Source organism: Kryptolebias marmoratus, linkage group LG11 (assembly GCF_001649575.2).
Source record: "Kryptolebias marmoratus isolate JLee-2015 linkage group LG11, ASM164957v2, whole genome shotgun sequence".
In the NCBI taxonomy this organism is placed as follows: Eukaryota; Metazoa; Chordata; class Actinopteri; order Cyprinodontiformes; family Rivulidae; genus Kryptolebias; species Kryptolebias marmoratus.
The window spans coordinates 14,654,939-14,670,038 of NC_051440.1; the positions used below are offsets into that span (position 1 = coordinate 14,654,939).

Sequence of the window (15,100 nt, forward strand, 5' to 3'; positions counted from 1 at the left end):
GTCCCACCGGGAGGAGGCCCAGAGGAAGACCCAGGACACGCTGGAGGGACTATGTTTCTCGGCTGGCCTGGGAACGCCTTGGGATTCCCCCGGAGGAGCTGGCCCAAGTGGCTGGGGAGAGGGAAGTCTGAGTCTCCCTGCTTAGGCTGCTGCCCCCGCGACCTGACCCCGGATAAGCGGAAGAGAATGGATGGATGGATGGATGAAAATGATTTGTAGAAGAAAAAAGCTTTAAAATAAAGATTCAAGTGAAGCACTGATGAGCTACCAGAGACTGAAAAAAAACTTGATTAAATGTCCTGTTTTCTTCTTTAAAATATATATAAAACAACACAAAGACACATTTTCTCCTCTCAGACAAGAATTAAAATTGACATAATAATAATTAATATCATTATTTAAATATAATACAATAATTTCAGTTAATACATAAACCTCCATTATAAACATTATCAAATGTAAACTCATGATCATCATTTTAGGACATTTAAAAAGTGCTCAGTATTTTCACGTTTGTTTTGAAACAAATGGGAACTAAATGTGATCAGATTTAAGGTGTTTAAAGTTCCCAATATTACTGAAAAGTGAGGGGGAAATGGAAACACATACAAACGGAGTCACTAAATCATTTCATCTGTTTTAAAATAAAAAAATCTCCCCATCTTTGCATCCTGAGTTTGAATTGTCTGGGGGAGACTTCACCCAGTAGAGGGCTCCTCACAGACTGAGTGTTTCTGAAGGGAAAAGAAAACTCAATCTTATTCATGCTAAAACAAAACAGAATGCAACAAATGAACAAACAACAAAAAATAATAATCATTTTGAACTATAACATTATATTATTGCCCCTATTTTAGTAGCATATGCCAAAATAAAATCAAATAAAATAAAATCTCACAGCAGAATAAAACAGCTCTTTTAAATGCACTGGGATGCATTATTATAATAAACACATAATGCTTTATGGGGGCTGTGATAATACAAAATAATAAAATGTGAATGTTGAGTAACAGGCTCCTGAAATTGTTCTGCAAGATAAGAAGAAAAAAGAGAATTAAGCTTGTTTTTAAAGCAACTAAATAAAGAGAGAGAGAGAGGGGGGGAAAAAAGGAAAAAAAGCGCAGGGGTCCAGGAGCAGATTTGCATGGCACCCTCTCCCCCGGACCCGCAGAGGTCCAGGTTTCTGCAGACGTCACTGGTCCATGGTCTTTGTTTTCTCTCCACCTCCCGGAGGAGGAACAGAGAAGTTTCTCACCCAGCCGGGGGACGGGACGGGACAGGACGGGACGGGAGCGCATGGTGGACATCCTGATCAGCGCTTCTTTCTTGGATGATATGGGGGATCATTCAAAAAGTAAGACCCGTCTTTTTTATTGTTTAGTCTCGTTTTTTATTATTATTATTCTGCTGTGAATCTGGTTGGAGGAAGAAAAGAAAAGAAATTACAGCAAATTACAAGAACAACTACAAAAAGAGACAAAACAGCCGCGTTGGGATCATTTTAGATTGTTTTATAATCTGGGGAGAGTGTTTGAAGGTGGGTTTAACTGAATCTTATTGGGATTAAAAGAGCGCGCTCCAGAGTTGCGTTAATGCATTTTTCTTTTCTCCTTCTCCTCCTCCTCCTCCTTCTTCTCCTTGTTCTTTTTGACAGAGAAGTCGGGAATCGCGATGTGTGTGGGCTGCGGGAGTCAGATACACGACCAGTACATCCTGAGGGTCTCCCCGGACCTGGAGTGGCACGCAGCCTGTCTCAAGTGCGCCGAGTGCAGCCAGTTTCTGGACGAGACGTGCACGTGCTTCGTGCGGGACGGAAAGACTTACTGTAAAAGAGACTATGCGAGGTATACAGAGCCGGCCGAGGTTAGGCAGATCTGTTTCCATGTTTAAGAATAAATCAGGTGGTTTCTGCGAGGATTCTATCGCTGTCCGTCAGCTCCTGGTCCCTCTTCCTCCCCTCCCCAGGCTGTTTGGCATCAAGTGCGCCAAGTGCGCCCTGGGTTTCTGCAGCAGCGACCTGGTGATGAGGGCCCGGGACCACGTCTACCACATGGAGTGCTTTCGGTGCTCGGTGTGCAGCCGGCACCTGCTGCCGGGGGACGAGTTCTCCCTGCGGGACGACGAGCTGCTGTGCCGGGCCGACCACGGCCTGCTGACGGACCGGGGGTCCGCGGGGAGTCCGCTCAGTCCGGGGGCCCTCCACAGCAGCAGACCGCTGCACATCGCAGGTACTTCATTGTTGTTAATATTATTACTCTTATTATCATTCTAGGGATACATATTCCACAAAAAAAAAAAAAAAATGTCCTCCTCCTCCTTCTTCTTCAGACCCGATCTCCGTCCGCCACCCGCCCCACCACCGGAACCACGTCCACAAGCAGGCGGAGAAGACCACCCGGGTCCGGACGGTGCTGAACGAGAAGCAGCTGCACACCCTGCGGACCTGCTACAACGCCAACCCGAGGCCGGACGCGCTGATGAAGGAGCAGCTGGTGGAGATGACCGGCCTGAGCCCCCGGGTCATCCGGGTCTGGTTCCAGAACAAGCGCTGCAAGGACAAGAAGAAGTCCATCCTGATGAAGCAGCTGCAGCAGCAGCAGCACAGCGACAAAACCGTGAGTCACGCGACGACAACAACAACAACAACAACAACAACAACAACAATAATAACAGATACTTCAGTGGGCCTATTTGATTAAAAAGCCCAGGCAAAATAATAATAATAATACGGTAATAAATATAAGCCAATAATTTGTTTGAAATTTTCAGAAAAAATAACTTTAATTGAAATCCTTGTAGCCTATAATTTCAACCTGTTTTACTAAATTATAAAAATGTATTTATTTTTTATCTGAAATGCTAAAATACATCCAAAATAAATTCACTTTAAGAAGAAGTTCATAATTCTTTTCCCTTTATTTACAGATTAGTTTGTAGTATTATAAACCCCTTTTCCCCCTCTCGGTTGTAGAACCTGCAGGGCCTGACAGGCACCCCTCTGGTGGCCGGCAGTCCTATCCGTCATGACAACACCGTGCAGGGGAATCCCGTGGAGGTCCAGACCTACCAGCCTCCGTGGAAAACCCTCAGCGACTTCGCCCTGCAGACCGACCTGGACCAGCCCGCCTTCCAGCAACTGGTAGGCTGCTAATGATCACTTATTTTAAAACACATAGGAGTGTTTTTTTTTTTTTTTTTTTTTTAAATGGGAGCAGTGGTAGGTTTTGAGTTGCATTAAATAAAACGGGGAAAAAAGAGAGATAACATTGTCCAAAGCTGACTGTAAATGTATTTATATTTAGTTCATTTTTAGTCTTTAATTTAAACATTAATGGTGTCAGGCAAATTGTTGTTTTGGTTAGATGTGACCCGCTATTTGGGGGAAAAAAACAAACAAACAATAACTCTGACATGGGAAGTTCACACATTAGTTTGAGACATTAAAAAACAAAAACAACTAATGAGTCTTATAAATTTGGGACAAAAGGAAATTGTATAAGTGGTGCAGAGGGCGGCTCTCCGCCGGACAGAGGCAGGATAATCTTCCTCCAATCGGAAGGTCGTGGGTTCGATCCCCCCTACAGCTGATATGCTTATTAGTGTGTGAGTGAGAATATAAACGTGCTGTATACAGTGTGTATTAATATACAATAGAATGGTGTGGATGTGAAAGTCTGTGAAGTGCTTCACAGAACCTGAAGAGGTTAAAAAGCTCAGTCAGTTATCTTAAATTAGACCCACATTCTGGGCTAAAACATGGATTGCAAAAAGAAAAAAAAATGCTGTGATTTGTGGCCGCTTAATTTAATTTTTAGCCTTTAATTTGATCAAAATTGATATTGTTTTGCTTAGATTGCCATCGCATTTCCCACACTCACATGTGACCTGTAGGCACATTAGCATATTTAAAGCAAATCTCTGAACTAGCTTGTTTTAAATTTGGGACAAATAAAAACTGATATAGACTGCTATTAGTCAATTATTTTGAAATATATTCACATGTTGGGCTATGAAAAGTGGTTGCATTAAAGAAAAAAAAATTAAAGTGATAGAACAAAAATATCTAAAATAACTTTTCAAATTAGCTGGAAAAAGCCGTTTTGTAACAGCTTGATTTATTTCATCTTTAATTAAATCAATTGTGTTAAAATACATAATATTTTGATTAGATTGTCCTCACAATTTGGAGAAAAATAAATGCAAAAATTTGGAGATCCCACATTCTCAGTTTGACCCATAAACATGTTTTTAAAACTTTAAACATTTTTTATACATAAAAAATTAGGGTCAAACAAATTTATGCAATAATAGCAATAATTATAAAATATATATTTGTTAATTTGACCACTGTTTCTTCCCTTCCAGGTGTCTTTCTCAGAGTCTGGCTCCCTGGGAAACTCCTCGGGCAGCGATGTGACCTCCCTGTCGTCTCAGTTACCGGACACACCGAACAGTATGGTACCGAGTCCCGTCGACACGTGAGGAGCCAGCGGGGTCAGCTGAAGGCCCCCCCACCCCACCTTCAGGAGCTCTCCCCCCTCCCCCCATCATCATCATCATCATCCACATGGAAGGAGACATTCGCCGACACAAAGGATGGATTACGCTGCAGGACACATTTGGGTCCAGACTGGAGGATTTTCATGTGGGTGGGGGTGTGTGTGTGTGTAGGGGGTGGTGAAGGGTCTGACTGTACAGCCCTGGATGCACACGGGACGCCTTGCTGCCAACACCTGACCCTGGACACGCTGGGAAAATGCTGGCGGGACTCAGGCACATGGGGCCTGCATGTGCAGAAGGTCAAAGGTTACAGTGTTTGTAAGGAAACTCCAACCTGTGTAGATGTGCATGATCTGTACCGACTCCTGTAAGTTATTGGATCAGAGGGGAGACGCGTTTCGTCCAGAACATAAGTTATTATTGACATTATTTATTATGAGGGCAGACATAGCTGAACTTATCAATAAAACAATTGCTTATTGCATGCACAATTCATTTGTTTCCTAAACCTCCAGAAGTCTTTTAATGATTTGAAAAAAATGCTTAAATTGCATTCTCAGGTAAAGGTTGAAGGGTTCTGCAGTTGCAACTTTTATGAAGGCAAATTAAGAAAAATAATGTTTTTTTGTGCAGCAGTTGGAAAGTTTGTGTTTGGCTTTGATAGAGCGCCCTGGCAGGTATAATCTGCTTATATATATTTGGCTTCACTCAGTTTCTGAGCCAAGTGGATCAGTGACTGATTGCTGACAAGATATTATTAAGCGTTTGCCCTCGGTGTCAGGGGTCACTGCATCAGGCACAATAGGTTGTGGCCAGTTTAATCCGCCTGCTTGTGTGTTTTTGGATATTTATACTGGCTCTTATTTCTATTATTATGGCTTCTGGCAGCCTGATCCATTGCAAACCTTGCTTGTTGAAGTGATAAAAAGATAAATTTTGTCCCATTTAGATAATTGTCATAGTGCCATACATAAAGGCCTACAGCTGAGAGCGCAAGTCTAGACAGACTGCAGGCCGCCGAGGCCTCTTATCTCCATCTGGCATCACCTGTAAAGGATCCACTGAGTGGACTCTGAAGAAAACGCACAGAGACGCGGGGCTGAGGGGGGGACTCCCGGCTTGCAGACGCATCCCGGCGTGCCTCGAGTTTATTTTCATTCCAGCAGGAATCCTGAACGACAAATAGCCTCTGGACAAGAGAGCGTGCAGGTCAAGCTGGGACTGACACACTACACCTCAACAATTTGTTGGGGAGGTTCGGATTTTAATCAGTAAAGGAAACAGAGCCTCGCTGGAGTGAAAAATTCAGAGGATCTCACCCAAATGTTTCGAAAGATGGCAAAAGCTTACAGCAGCAACACGATTAGAAAGAAAATACACGCAAGTAGAATATTAGCCGTGCTCGCCACAAAGCTTAGGACTCGCTTAAATGTGAAATATTTTAGTAACGTATTATCTGACTTGGCAAAAAAACATTTAACAGCCCCGAGATTTCAACATCAACACTGCCTTGAAAGTGAAACTCAACGAGTTCCAGAGCAAATGAAAACAGCTTTTATGTTCTGGCACAAAAGTCCAAATAATTCTGATATTATAAAAAAAAAAAAAAAAAAATCAGACTTTAGGATCTATGCAAACTAATCCAAACAAATACGCTTTTGTATTTTCATAAAATTGTTGATCTCAGGAAAAATAAATAAATACCGACTAAATAAATAAATACCTATTAAAGAAAAATGAAAGAAACGATTGTGTTCCTGATGCGTAGAAGAAAAACCAGTCAAACAAGAACGCATAACCATAAGTATTTTATTTAACATTATAAAGGTAAATAACTCAATAAATAATAAATGCTCCTAACATGAAAATGAAATGTGGAAAAAATTGAAATTAAATATTAAGCAAAATGTGTGACAGAATGTGTAACTGGCATTCTGAGGACCACAGGAACTCTTCTAGTCGTCAACATTCAAATATCTCACCAAGAACAATAAATTAACACAAACAAATTTTTAAGGAAAAAAAAAATTGTTTGGCAAATTACAAAATACATTATAAGTAAACCTTTTATTTCCATCAATAGAATAACAAGAACAAAGTCATCTGAAGAGCTTACTTGGCTAGTTGTGTTAAATGAAAGAAAATAATGTGCAAATTATGTTTATGGTCAGTATAATTTTCATGAAATCCAAACAGATGCAACATAAAATAAGGCTTAACATGTTTGACAAACTCTTTAAACATTATTGTCGGATTAGACCAAGACACCAAGAAACAAAACGAAACAAAACACTTCCACATTCTTTTCTGAAACGTTTAAACCGTCCTTTTTGATTTGAGGACAATGTGCAACTCCGTCACTCCTCCTGCTTCTTGAGGAAGAACTGCAGCGCTGAATCCCACTGATCTCTTGGAAAGCGGACGGACAGTTCGCAGTAATCCACCAGACACTGGGGAACTGCTCGGACAGAAAACGGACAAATCAGGGCGGAATTTCAACAAAACGAAACTCTGAACAGATGATCGTTATCCGTGGAAACAAAAGCACTGAATCTCTCTGTAAACAACGGGCTCTGCGGATATAAAATAATAATAAGAAAAAATTTTTTACATTTGGTAGACTTAAAATAACTCACCCATTTTACTCGTTTTACCGTTTGAATCCTTTTCATTTTCAGCACAGTCCTGAAACAGAAAAAAAACAAAAACCACGATATGCTGCGTGTTTCTGGATTACCTTTAATTATATAAACACACACACCTCCAGCACCAAGACAAACTACATTAAGCAACATTTAAAGCTGCTGTGACAGTGCCATCTCGCCGTGATTTACTCAGCAAACACGACCATGCGGGATTAACTTGCTCCGCTCGGAGGAATGCTCCTGAGCTTAACACGGTTGAGGGCGGCGGGGCAAGACGCCATGCATTATTGGTTTGTTTGAAAGAAATGACAATGGCTCGTCTCCGTCTGAATGGGAGTTAATCGGTGTTTAAACAGAGGTGGCTGCCGAGTGGTGAGGAGGGCTTGTTGTCAGAGGAAGATGAAGGAGGCGAGCTGTTTACCGGGGAGTTGAACCAGTGGCAGGTAAATCCACCGTGAAGGAATCCATTTGTCTTGGTAAAAGCTCGCCTGTTACAGAGTCACTGGCGGCCCAGACGGCTGCTTGTCAATTAGCTAATGCACGGCTAATGTGATTGTCTCAAGTGTGGAGAATAACCCAGATTTTTTAGAGATTTTCTCTGAAAGTAAAAACTCCAGGATGGAAGAGGATGAGGTTACAATTTTTTTTTTTTTTTTTGAGGGGCGGGGGGCATATACTCTCTCTGAGAGTGTTGGGCTTTTATTGCCTTTTGGTGTTTTTCCCTGTGTGTATTTCTGTACTTGTTCCCAAGATATCTCATGAACCGCTGGGCGGGTTTAAATGAAACTTTCAGGACATAATCATAGGCTGTATCTCTACGAGTGGTTAACTTTTGGAGCAAACCCATTTCAAGATGGCCGCCTCAGCCAACTGAACTTAACATAAAAATGGCTATAATTCAGTCAATTTTACATGTACTGAACTAATATTTGGTGTGGTAGTAGCTAAGAGTCACTCACAATATATACTTCAAGTGCTCCTCATTGTGTGCCATCTTTGCCTTAAACTTTAGCATCAGTTGTTGGAGTCACTGCTGTTTGTCTGTTAGCAAAATATTTCATGAAACACTGGACGGATTTTAATGAAACGCTCAGAAAGTAGTCATTGGATGTACATCTACAGCTGATTTACTTTTGGAGTCTATCCAATTCAAGATGACTGCACGCAATAGCAAAGAGAAAAATGGCTATAACTCAATCAGTTTTGGAGATATTGAGCTAAAATTTGATGTGCTAGTAGCTGAGAGTCATTCACAACACGTACTCTGAGTGTGACATTATTTTCAAAGTAAGATGATTTTAGTTCAAAACTCTGGCAGGAAAGGCGGCTGGGAATGTGTAGTCCTTCAGGGAATGTCAGGCCTTTAATTTACCTGAATGAAGGTGGCGAGCAGCACGCAGCTCATCTCCTGCTGCAGGATGACCTTGTTCTGAGAGTTGTTGTAGCAGGCCGAGATCAGGCTGGGAAACAGCACCCTGATGAGGCGCGGGTGGCTGAAGTACTGGAAGGGCAGCTGACACAGTTTCTGCAGGACGCTGGGTTGGCGGCCAGACTGCACGATCACCTGGAACACACAGCGAGCGGGGCCCGGTCAGTGGCACTGCTGGTTGTAAATCAGCACAGCGCGCCCCTCCCACATGTAAATCTGCCACTAAAACAACACACAAACAGCCATTAGGAGGAGACCTGGGGGGCAGAGCCTCCCACTTCACGATTACAGACTATAAAACACAATGATGGGATGTTTTGTTGCAAAATGTCAACAGCGTGACTGTAACAGGAGGGAGAATGAGAACTTGTGCCGTCATTAGAAGCTCAAACTTCACTTTCAAGTTTTGTGTTGAAGTGTTAAAAAAAAAGGCTCAAATGCAAAGTAAGGGAAGGAGTGAAGCCCAGGTTCAGAGGGCATTCACAGTGCAATCGGGGTGTGCAAACCTCAACTGGTATTATTGACACTCTCATCGTCCTTAATCGCACAACATCACATACAGCTGACTGGAGTTAAATCCAAAATCCCTCCCAGACTCGTTTATTTAAAAGAGGTAAAAAGAAAAAAAAAAAGTGGGGTCCAATCCTAATGGTCTGGTCGTCTCCCTTAAACTTGAAACGCCCATCAGAAACCACCCCAGAGGCAGAAGGTCAACATGCTGCACAGCTTCACAGGTACAGACTGCAGGACTACAGGCTCAACATCAATGGAAACCAGAAGTCTGTGGCAAGGTCCCAAAGTCGCAGTGACATAAATTCACAAGATTTACAAGATTTCCCCCTCCCCCACCTCCCCAAAAATACACACTAATACTCTTCCACTGGCCGCCCCTTTGATAATGCACTCCAAGTTTGAGCAGCAGGATAAACAAAGCGATAAGTCATTGCTTTTATCAGTTTGAAGTGAAGCTTCTCCGAGCTGACCTCTTTCTGTCTGTGTTTGTGTGTGTGCGCGCGCGCATGTGTGTGTTCAAAAAGACACAAAACAGTTTCATTTCCGATCATCATTTGTTTTAAAAAAAAAAAAAAACTATCCACACAGACAGGTCAGCCCCAACTTAAACAGATTATAAATACTTGAAAATTTTAAGTATAATTGATTTATTTTCTCCGTCTGAAATGATTGATTTTGTGAAGATAAGAAAACAGGAACCGTTTCTTCCCTGTAGATAAAATTAATCAGATTAGTCTTTAAAAGAATTATGAAAAACATGCTCTTTTGGTGTGTATAACCTTTTTTTTCTTTTTTCTAAAAGGAATTTGGGGCTTGAGAAAATCTATTTACTGAAGGAATAACGGGGAGAAAGTAGAGTCTGCTTTCTTTTAGAGCTACTTTCTTTCAGGGCATTTTCATGCTACTTTTTCTCCACTAAAACCCATTATCATCATATTTTATCTTGCTTGTTAAGATGTTCCCCCCCTCCCCCCAAAATACCTGGGAGCACCAAAAATCAAAAACTCTAATTCTGCAGAAACAGTCGAAGATCTTCATTCTTGTGTTTTAATCCTGAGCGTTTATGTATCATAATTTAACACCACAGCAAGTAGTGGATGTTTGAGCTGGAGCTCTTAGGTGATCCAACCCACAAATCACCAGGCAATCTCATAATCCTCCACCAGGCATCTTCATTCCATCTTCAGCTGCTTAAACAAATTGTCCACCCTCAAGTGCCTCGTGAAGAAAGACATAAAACAAAGACATGGGAGTCTAGAGGTAGAAGCAAAAAATCAATGTCTGCCACATTTCCAAACTTTTACCAGGTGGAGAGGCACGGCAGAGTCTGAAAACGCAAAGTGAGAGCTCAGCTGAAGGATCTCCAGCTCAAAAGCTCGGTGTCATAAAACCCACAGCAAGCATCTGGTCCACGTTTAAAACGGAGCTCTGAGAAAACTCGAGCGTCTCGGCTGCTCTGTTCCTTCTTACATTTGGAGATGTGGCTTCTCCCAAATAGCTTTACGGTGCCTCCGCGACAACAGCTTCCTCGCCATTCCCAATGACAACAAAGAGCGTATAAAATTAATGTACCGAAACAAAGAAATTCCCGGGAAAAAAAACGAGTGGGAGGCACTAACCACCGTTAAATCAGCTTTAACAATAGATTGTAAAAAATAATTATCTTTCACCCGTACAATTAGTATCAAGCTGGAAGAACAACGCCCCAGTACGACATTCCTCACTGCACATCTTACATTTGCAGGGCTGCAGATATTAATGTGTAGGAGGTATTTGTTGTTTTGTGTAGAAGACCCAAACACCTCCAGAGGAACTAGAGCCAAAGTAGGGCCGTATATCTGACACTCAAATCCACAAAATAAACCAGATCCAGCAGAACGCCTTCACTGATAAGAGAGACAGCACAGCAGACAGCATAAAGTTAGCAAAAAAAAAAAAGTGTTTAGTGCTTTTTTACGACTTCTTTGGCTTCTTGAGATTTGCACAGGATTCTGTGTAAACTGCCTTTGGACAATGTTAGTGGCAGACATTGACAACTTGATGTTTAAGGTGACTGTCGGCTGGTTTTAAAGCTCCGTGAAAACCCCACTGTTTACACAATAAAACTTAATAACTCTCGTTTATCTCTATGAGCTGATGCTGTCATTCCATCTCAGATCCAAATGCTGATAATTCTGACCTGAAACTAACCTGACGACAGCGGCGCAGACAAATGGAAACTTCTCACCGAGAGGTTCGCGAGGATAAAAAAAACAAAAACGTCCTCGGCGTCACTTAAAGCGGGTTGGACCTGCGCTCACCCTTGAAGCGGAGTGTAAATCACGTACCGCGCTAACAATCGGACATTCTCCTGCCAGTTAGTGGAGCGTGCTTGCGTGTCAGTGTTCCTCTGGCTGTGTTTACTCTGCTGGGTGATGCACTGAGTGTATTTCCCCGCTGCTGGCTCCCAGTGGTCTGCACGAGCTGCACTTACCCCGCAGGCAGTGAGGGCTTGGTTGTCTTGGCAGTAATGGACTGCTGAAGGAAGACTTTCAACATCAGGTTAACAGGAATTATAGACCTAAAGCCTGACTCGGGCCTGCAGGGTGGAGGAAACGCCCTCAAAGAGAATGGGAAGAAGAGGACTGACCCCACAGATAAGGCTGAGCCCCGGAGATGTGTGTGTTGGATGTTCAGTCAAGAGACAAGTCAAAGCTCAAGGGATGGCTGCCGGTGGACAGAAAACAGTTCATGAAACGCAAGCACAAAGGGGTCTCGGAAGGCATCGCAGGGCAACCAATACCACTACATTAAAAACATCCATAAACAAGCTGAAATTAGACCTGATTGTGTGTTTTATAGACATAATAGCTTTTGTGAAGCTCAGTCTGCGTGGGAGCGGCAGCATTCCGCGAACTGCAAAAAAAAAAAAAAAAAAACCCCAATGTTTTCATAAGATTTCCACACTCTGAAATTGCTTTTGTTCTCCAAAAAAACAAAACAAAGCACACTCGAATCAAGTGGGTTAACATGTCACCGTTTTACAATTACCACCAGCTAGAAGATCCAAGTCCTCATCGCTGTGGATGAATCATGAATGAATCACGGTTGTTAAAGACATGAAGATTACCGGCACGTCGCTCCTCGGAGAGGAACAGGAAGTACAGATACATGTCAGTGACAACATCAATTTAATTAGCTCTGTTTGTTTGTCAGAAGGTCTCCACAGACACACTCAAATAACAAAGAAACATATGGCTACATGGCTCAGTTGCCTCCATAAGCAGAGACGCTCATATAAAAACACAAAAGCCTGCATATGTCACTCTCCTAATGTTTTTTTTTTTTTTTTTGAGTGTGTGTGTGTATGTGGCGAGTTGAATAATTCATGCCTCTCCAAAGCAGAGGGAATACATCACTACATATAGGGGCTGCTTCAAAGTTCTGCTTTTTATGAGCAGCTCTATTTCTAAAGCGTGTATATAAACAAAAGCTGGTGTGTCGACAGTGAATCAGCAGTCTCTGCGACTGCAAAGGGCCTCGGGTCGGGGCCGCTTTTGTGTCCTGCCAGTGCTTACATTAGCCCGAGAAAAGCTCAAGCTGCTCTAAATATTCTGCTTGAAGCCATCCATCTTGGTGCAGAACCGAATGGATGCGTTCCAGGAAATGGACCACTGGCAAGGATCAACCGTGTGAAGTGGTGGTGGATCCTGTTTCCTGACAATCTATACCCAAATACGTTTTTTTTTTCTTCCTTTAAAAGCAGGTTCAAAAGAGTCTTGTTGTCATTTCTTGATCATTAATAAAAACTTTTTAAAAATAAATTATCAATGTTATTTTCACAAGGCTGATCTTTGCTGTGAGTGTATCACAATTAATAGTTTATCAAACGCTGAATTAAATTAGCCCTTATTCAATTAAGACCTATAATATGCTAATTAGCTCTACAATGACCAACAAATGCTAAGTCTGCACATTAGGATAATTAGACAAGCTTACAGAGAGGAAAAGTAAGATGCCACAGGCTAAGAGGCAAGTGAGAGTCAGTAATAAGGCTATAAATTGTTGTGTTGGGGTTTGCAACTGGGTAGACATAAAATGCGATATCAGAGACTGAAACTGCGGCCGCTGCTCGTGTGGCTCAGCCTAATCAAAGCCCAGCCAACTGTAGCATGACTAATCAGGGGCCCCGGTGGACGGGCCATGCATGACAGCCAGCTACACGGCAGCCAGGTCTGCTCCATCACATCCTGCTCACTTCCACAGAGCCTCCTAAGTAGTTGTAACACCGGGGGCAAGCAGACCGCTCCGGCTTTTCCAGAGGGGGCGGACAAAGGCTCACTCTGTGGGACAAAAAGGCGACACACAGACCAACGGCGGGAAGGTGCCAAGGCATGAATCTTTAAACAGGTGCTTTTTGTTACAATTACACAACTACACCCTTTTTCTGACAAATAATACATGAGATGAACAATAGGAACCTGATATCATCAAGCTATTCTTCCTAAATACACACATTTACACAACTCAAAGTGTTTTCAATGAAACCCGTCCTGGAAAAAAAATAAAATAAACAGATGACAGAAAAAAATTCAGTACCATCTGAAATGGTCATATGTTTTGCTTGTTCATTTTATTTCCAAGTATTGTTTTTTTTTTTTTAAATCCGCATAAAATTTTAAGATTTTTTTAACAAAAGAAAAAAAGACCAACATACTTTATATGTTATTGTCAGGTGTTTCATTGAGTCCAAAAAATAATCTGAAAACGCTCACTTGGTTTCTAACATTTTACTGCGAGTTAAAACTAAACTTTTATTTTGTTCTATAACTTAAGTTCCACTTTAATATGTGCCACCTAAATGCTTAATTCAAAAATGAATTCAAAATCCCAATTACTACTTGGATATTTATTGGAAATTAAAGTTTTAATCATGTTTTAGATTTGACTTTTTATGTTATGTTTTCAGTAGTGTTGGTTTGTCTGTTAGAAAGATTACCTCAAAACTAATGAACACATTTTGATGAAAGCTTCAGGAAATGTTGGGATTGTCATAAAAACAAGTGATTACATTTTGGTGGTGATCCAGACCCTACAACTTTTTAATAACCCTAGGGTCTTGGCAGAGGTTTGAGCTCTCCGAGTGCTTCTTGTTTAGGACTGATTTTGTTGTGAGTTTGGGTGTTTTTGTTGTCACCTGGTTGTCGGGGTGGTTCACGGTGAAGTAGCCCACGCAGATGATGACTTCGTGCAGCAGGTCCTCAGAGGAGTGTTGGGTACAGTACCACAGCAGGGAGCTGACAATGTGTCGGAAAGCCAGAGAAAGGCCTTCAGCTCCTAGAACCGACTGAACAACAGACAAACCTCGTCAGCGCGTAGCCACGGTACTTTAAACGTGGATCGCGTTTGACCGAAACACTCAACAACTTCTACTTCCATGTGAAGCAATAAAAAAAGGTTATACGTTCTTGCTGGTCGGAACATACGTGATTTAAGTGTAGAAGCAAATCAAACAGGGTCCGACAGTCAAACAACCCAATCCTACTTAGAAGTTGAGATACTAGGTGGAGCGTTTGGACAGTATTTATTAAACATGCCAGTGTGACGGAGCGCCGTAAGATCTTTGTAATTTGCCCTGGAAGTTTGGGTGTGTCAGCGTTTTAATATTTATAAACACCTGAGGAGCTAAATGCTGGTTTCAGGTCTCGCAAACAAAATGTTTTGCCATTTAAAACATTTAATTTGAAAGCTATTGTTTATATTTATCTTTTATTTTCTCTTGGCCGATTTGAACAAAATCGTGGCGATGTCATCTTATTCGGCCTGAAAGCGCCCTCTATAAAACCTGAGCAGATTATACGGCATGTCGTCTTTATAAAATTCTCATCTAAACACATTTTTGGAAGCGGCAGAGACGAGCGAGTTAACGGGCTGAATTTCGATCACCCAACTCCTATGAATGTGCATAAGCCGTTGCGGTGAAGTAATGTGAAACACAAGGTGATTACGACTTGCAGCCAAAAAAAAAAAAAAA

The 15,100-nt window shown here is 41.9% G+C and overlaps 2 protein-coding genes across 6 annotated transcripts in view; one reads left to right on the forward strand and one right to left on the reverse strand.

The window, feature by feature from the left end:
- The first annotated feature begins 1,187 nt into the window (after positions 1-1,187).
- On the forward strand, positions 1,188-4,984 carry isl2a (ISL LIM homeobox 2a). The gene is given in 7 exon segments (XM_017405657.3): positions 1,188-1,295; positions 1,297-1,354; positions 1,655-1,844; positions 1,966-2,228; positions 2,329-2,615; positions 2,972-3,139; positions 4,366-4,984. Coding segments are annotated over 7 exon segments (1,176 nt in total). The 5' UTR covers positions 1,188-1,202; the 3' UTR covers positions 4,483-4,984.
- Positions 4,985-6,295: 1,311 nt separating this feature from the next.
- The window catches only part of scaper (S-phase cyclin A-associated protein in the ER), a 55,702-nt gene continuing 46,897 nt past the window's right edge, over positions 6,296-15,100 (reverse strand). For 4 of the 5 annotated variants that reach the window (XM_017406109.3, XM_017406112.3, XM_017406110.3 and 1 more), the window contains 4 exons: positions 14,264-14,413; positions 8,518-8,709; positions 7,137-7,185; positions 6,296-6,958 (listed from right to left, as the gene is read on the reverse strand). In XM_017406109.3, the coding sequence (XP_017261598.1) occupies positions 6,858-6,958; positions 7,137-7,185; positions 8,518-8,709; positions 14,264-14,413 (492 nt within the window). In that variant the 3' untranslated portion in view covers positions 6,296-6,857. The remainder of the gene's footprint in view (positions 6,959-7,136; positions 7,186-8,517; positions 8,710-14,263; positions 14,414-15,100) is intronic. The other variant, XM_017406108.3, reaches the window with a different exon arrangement.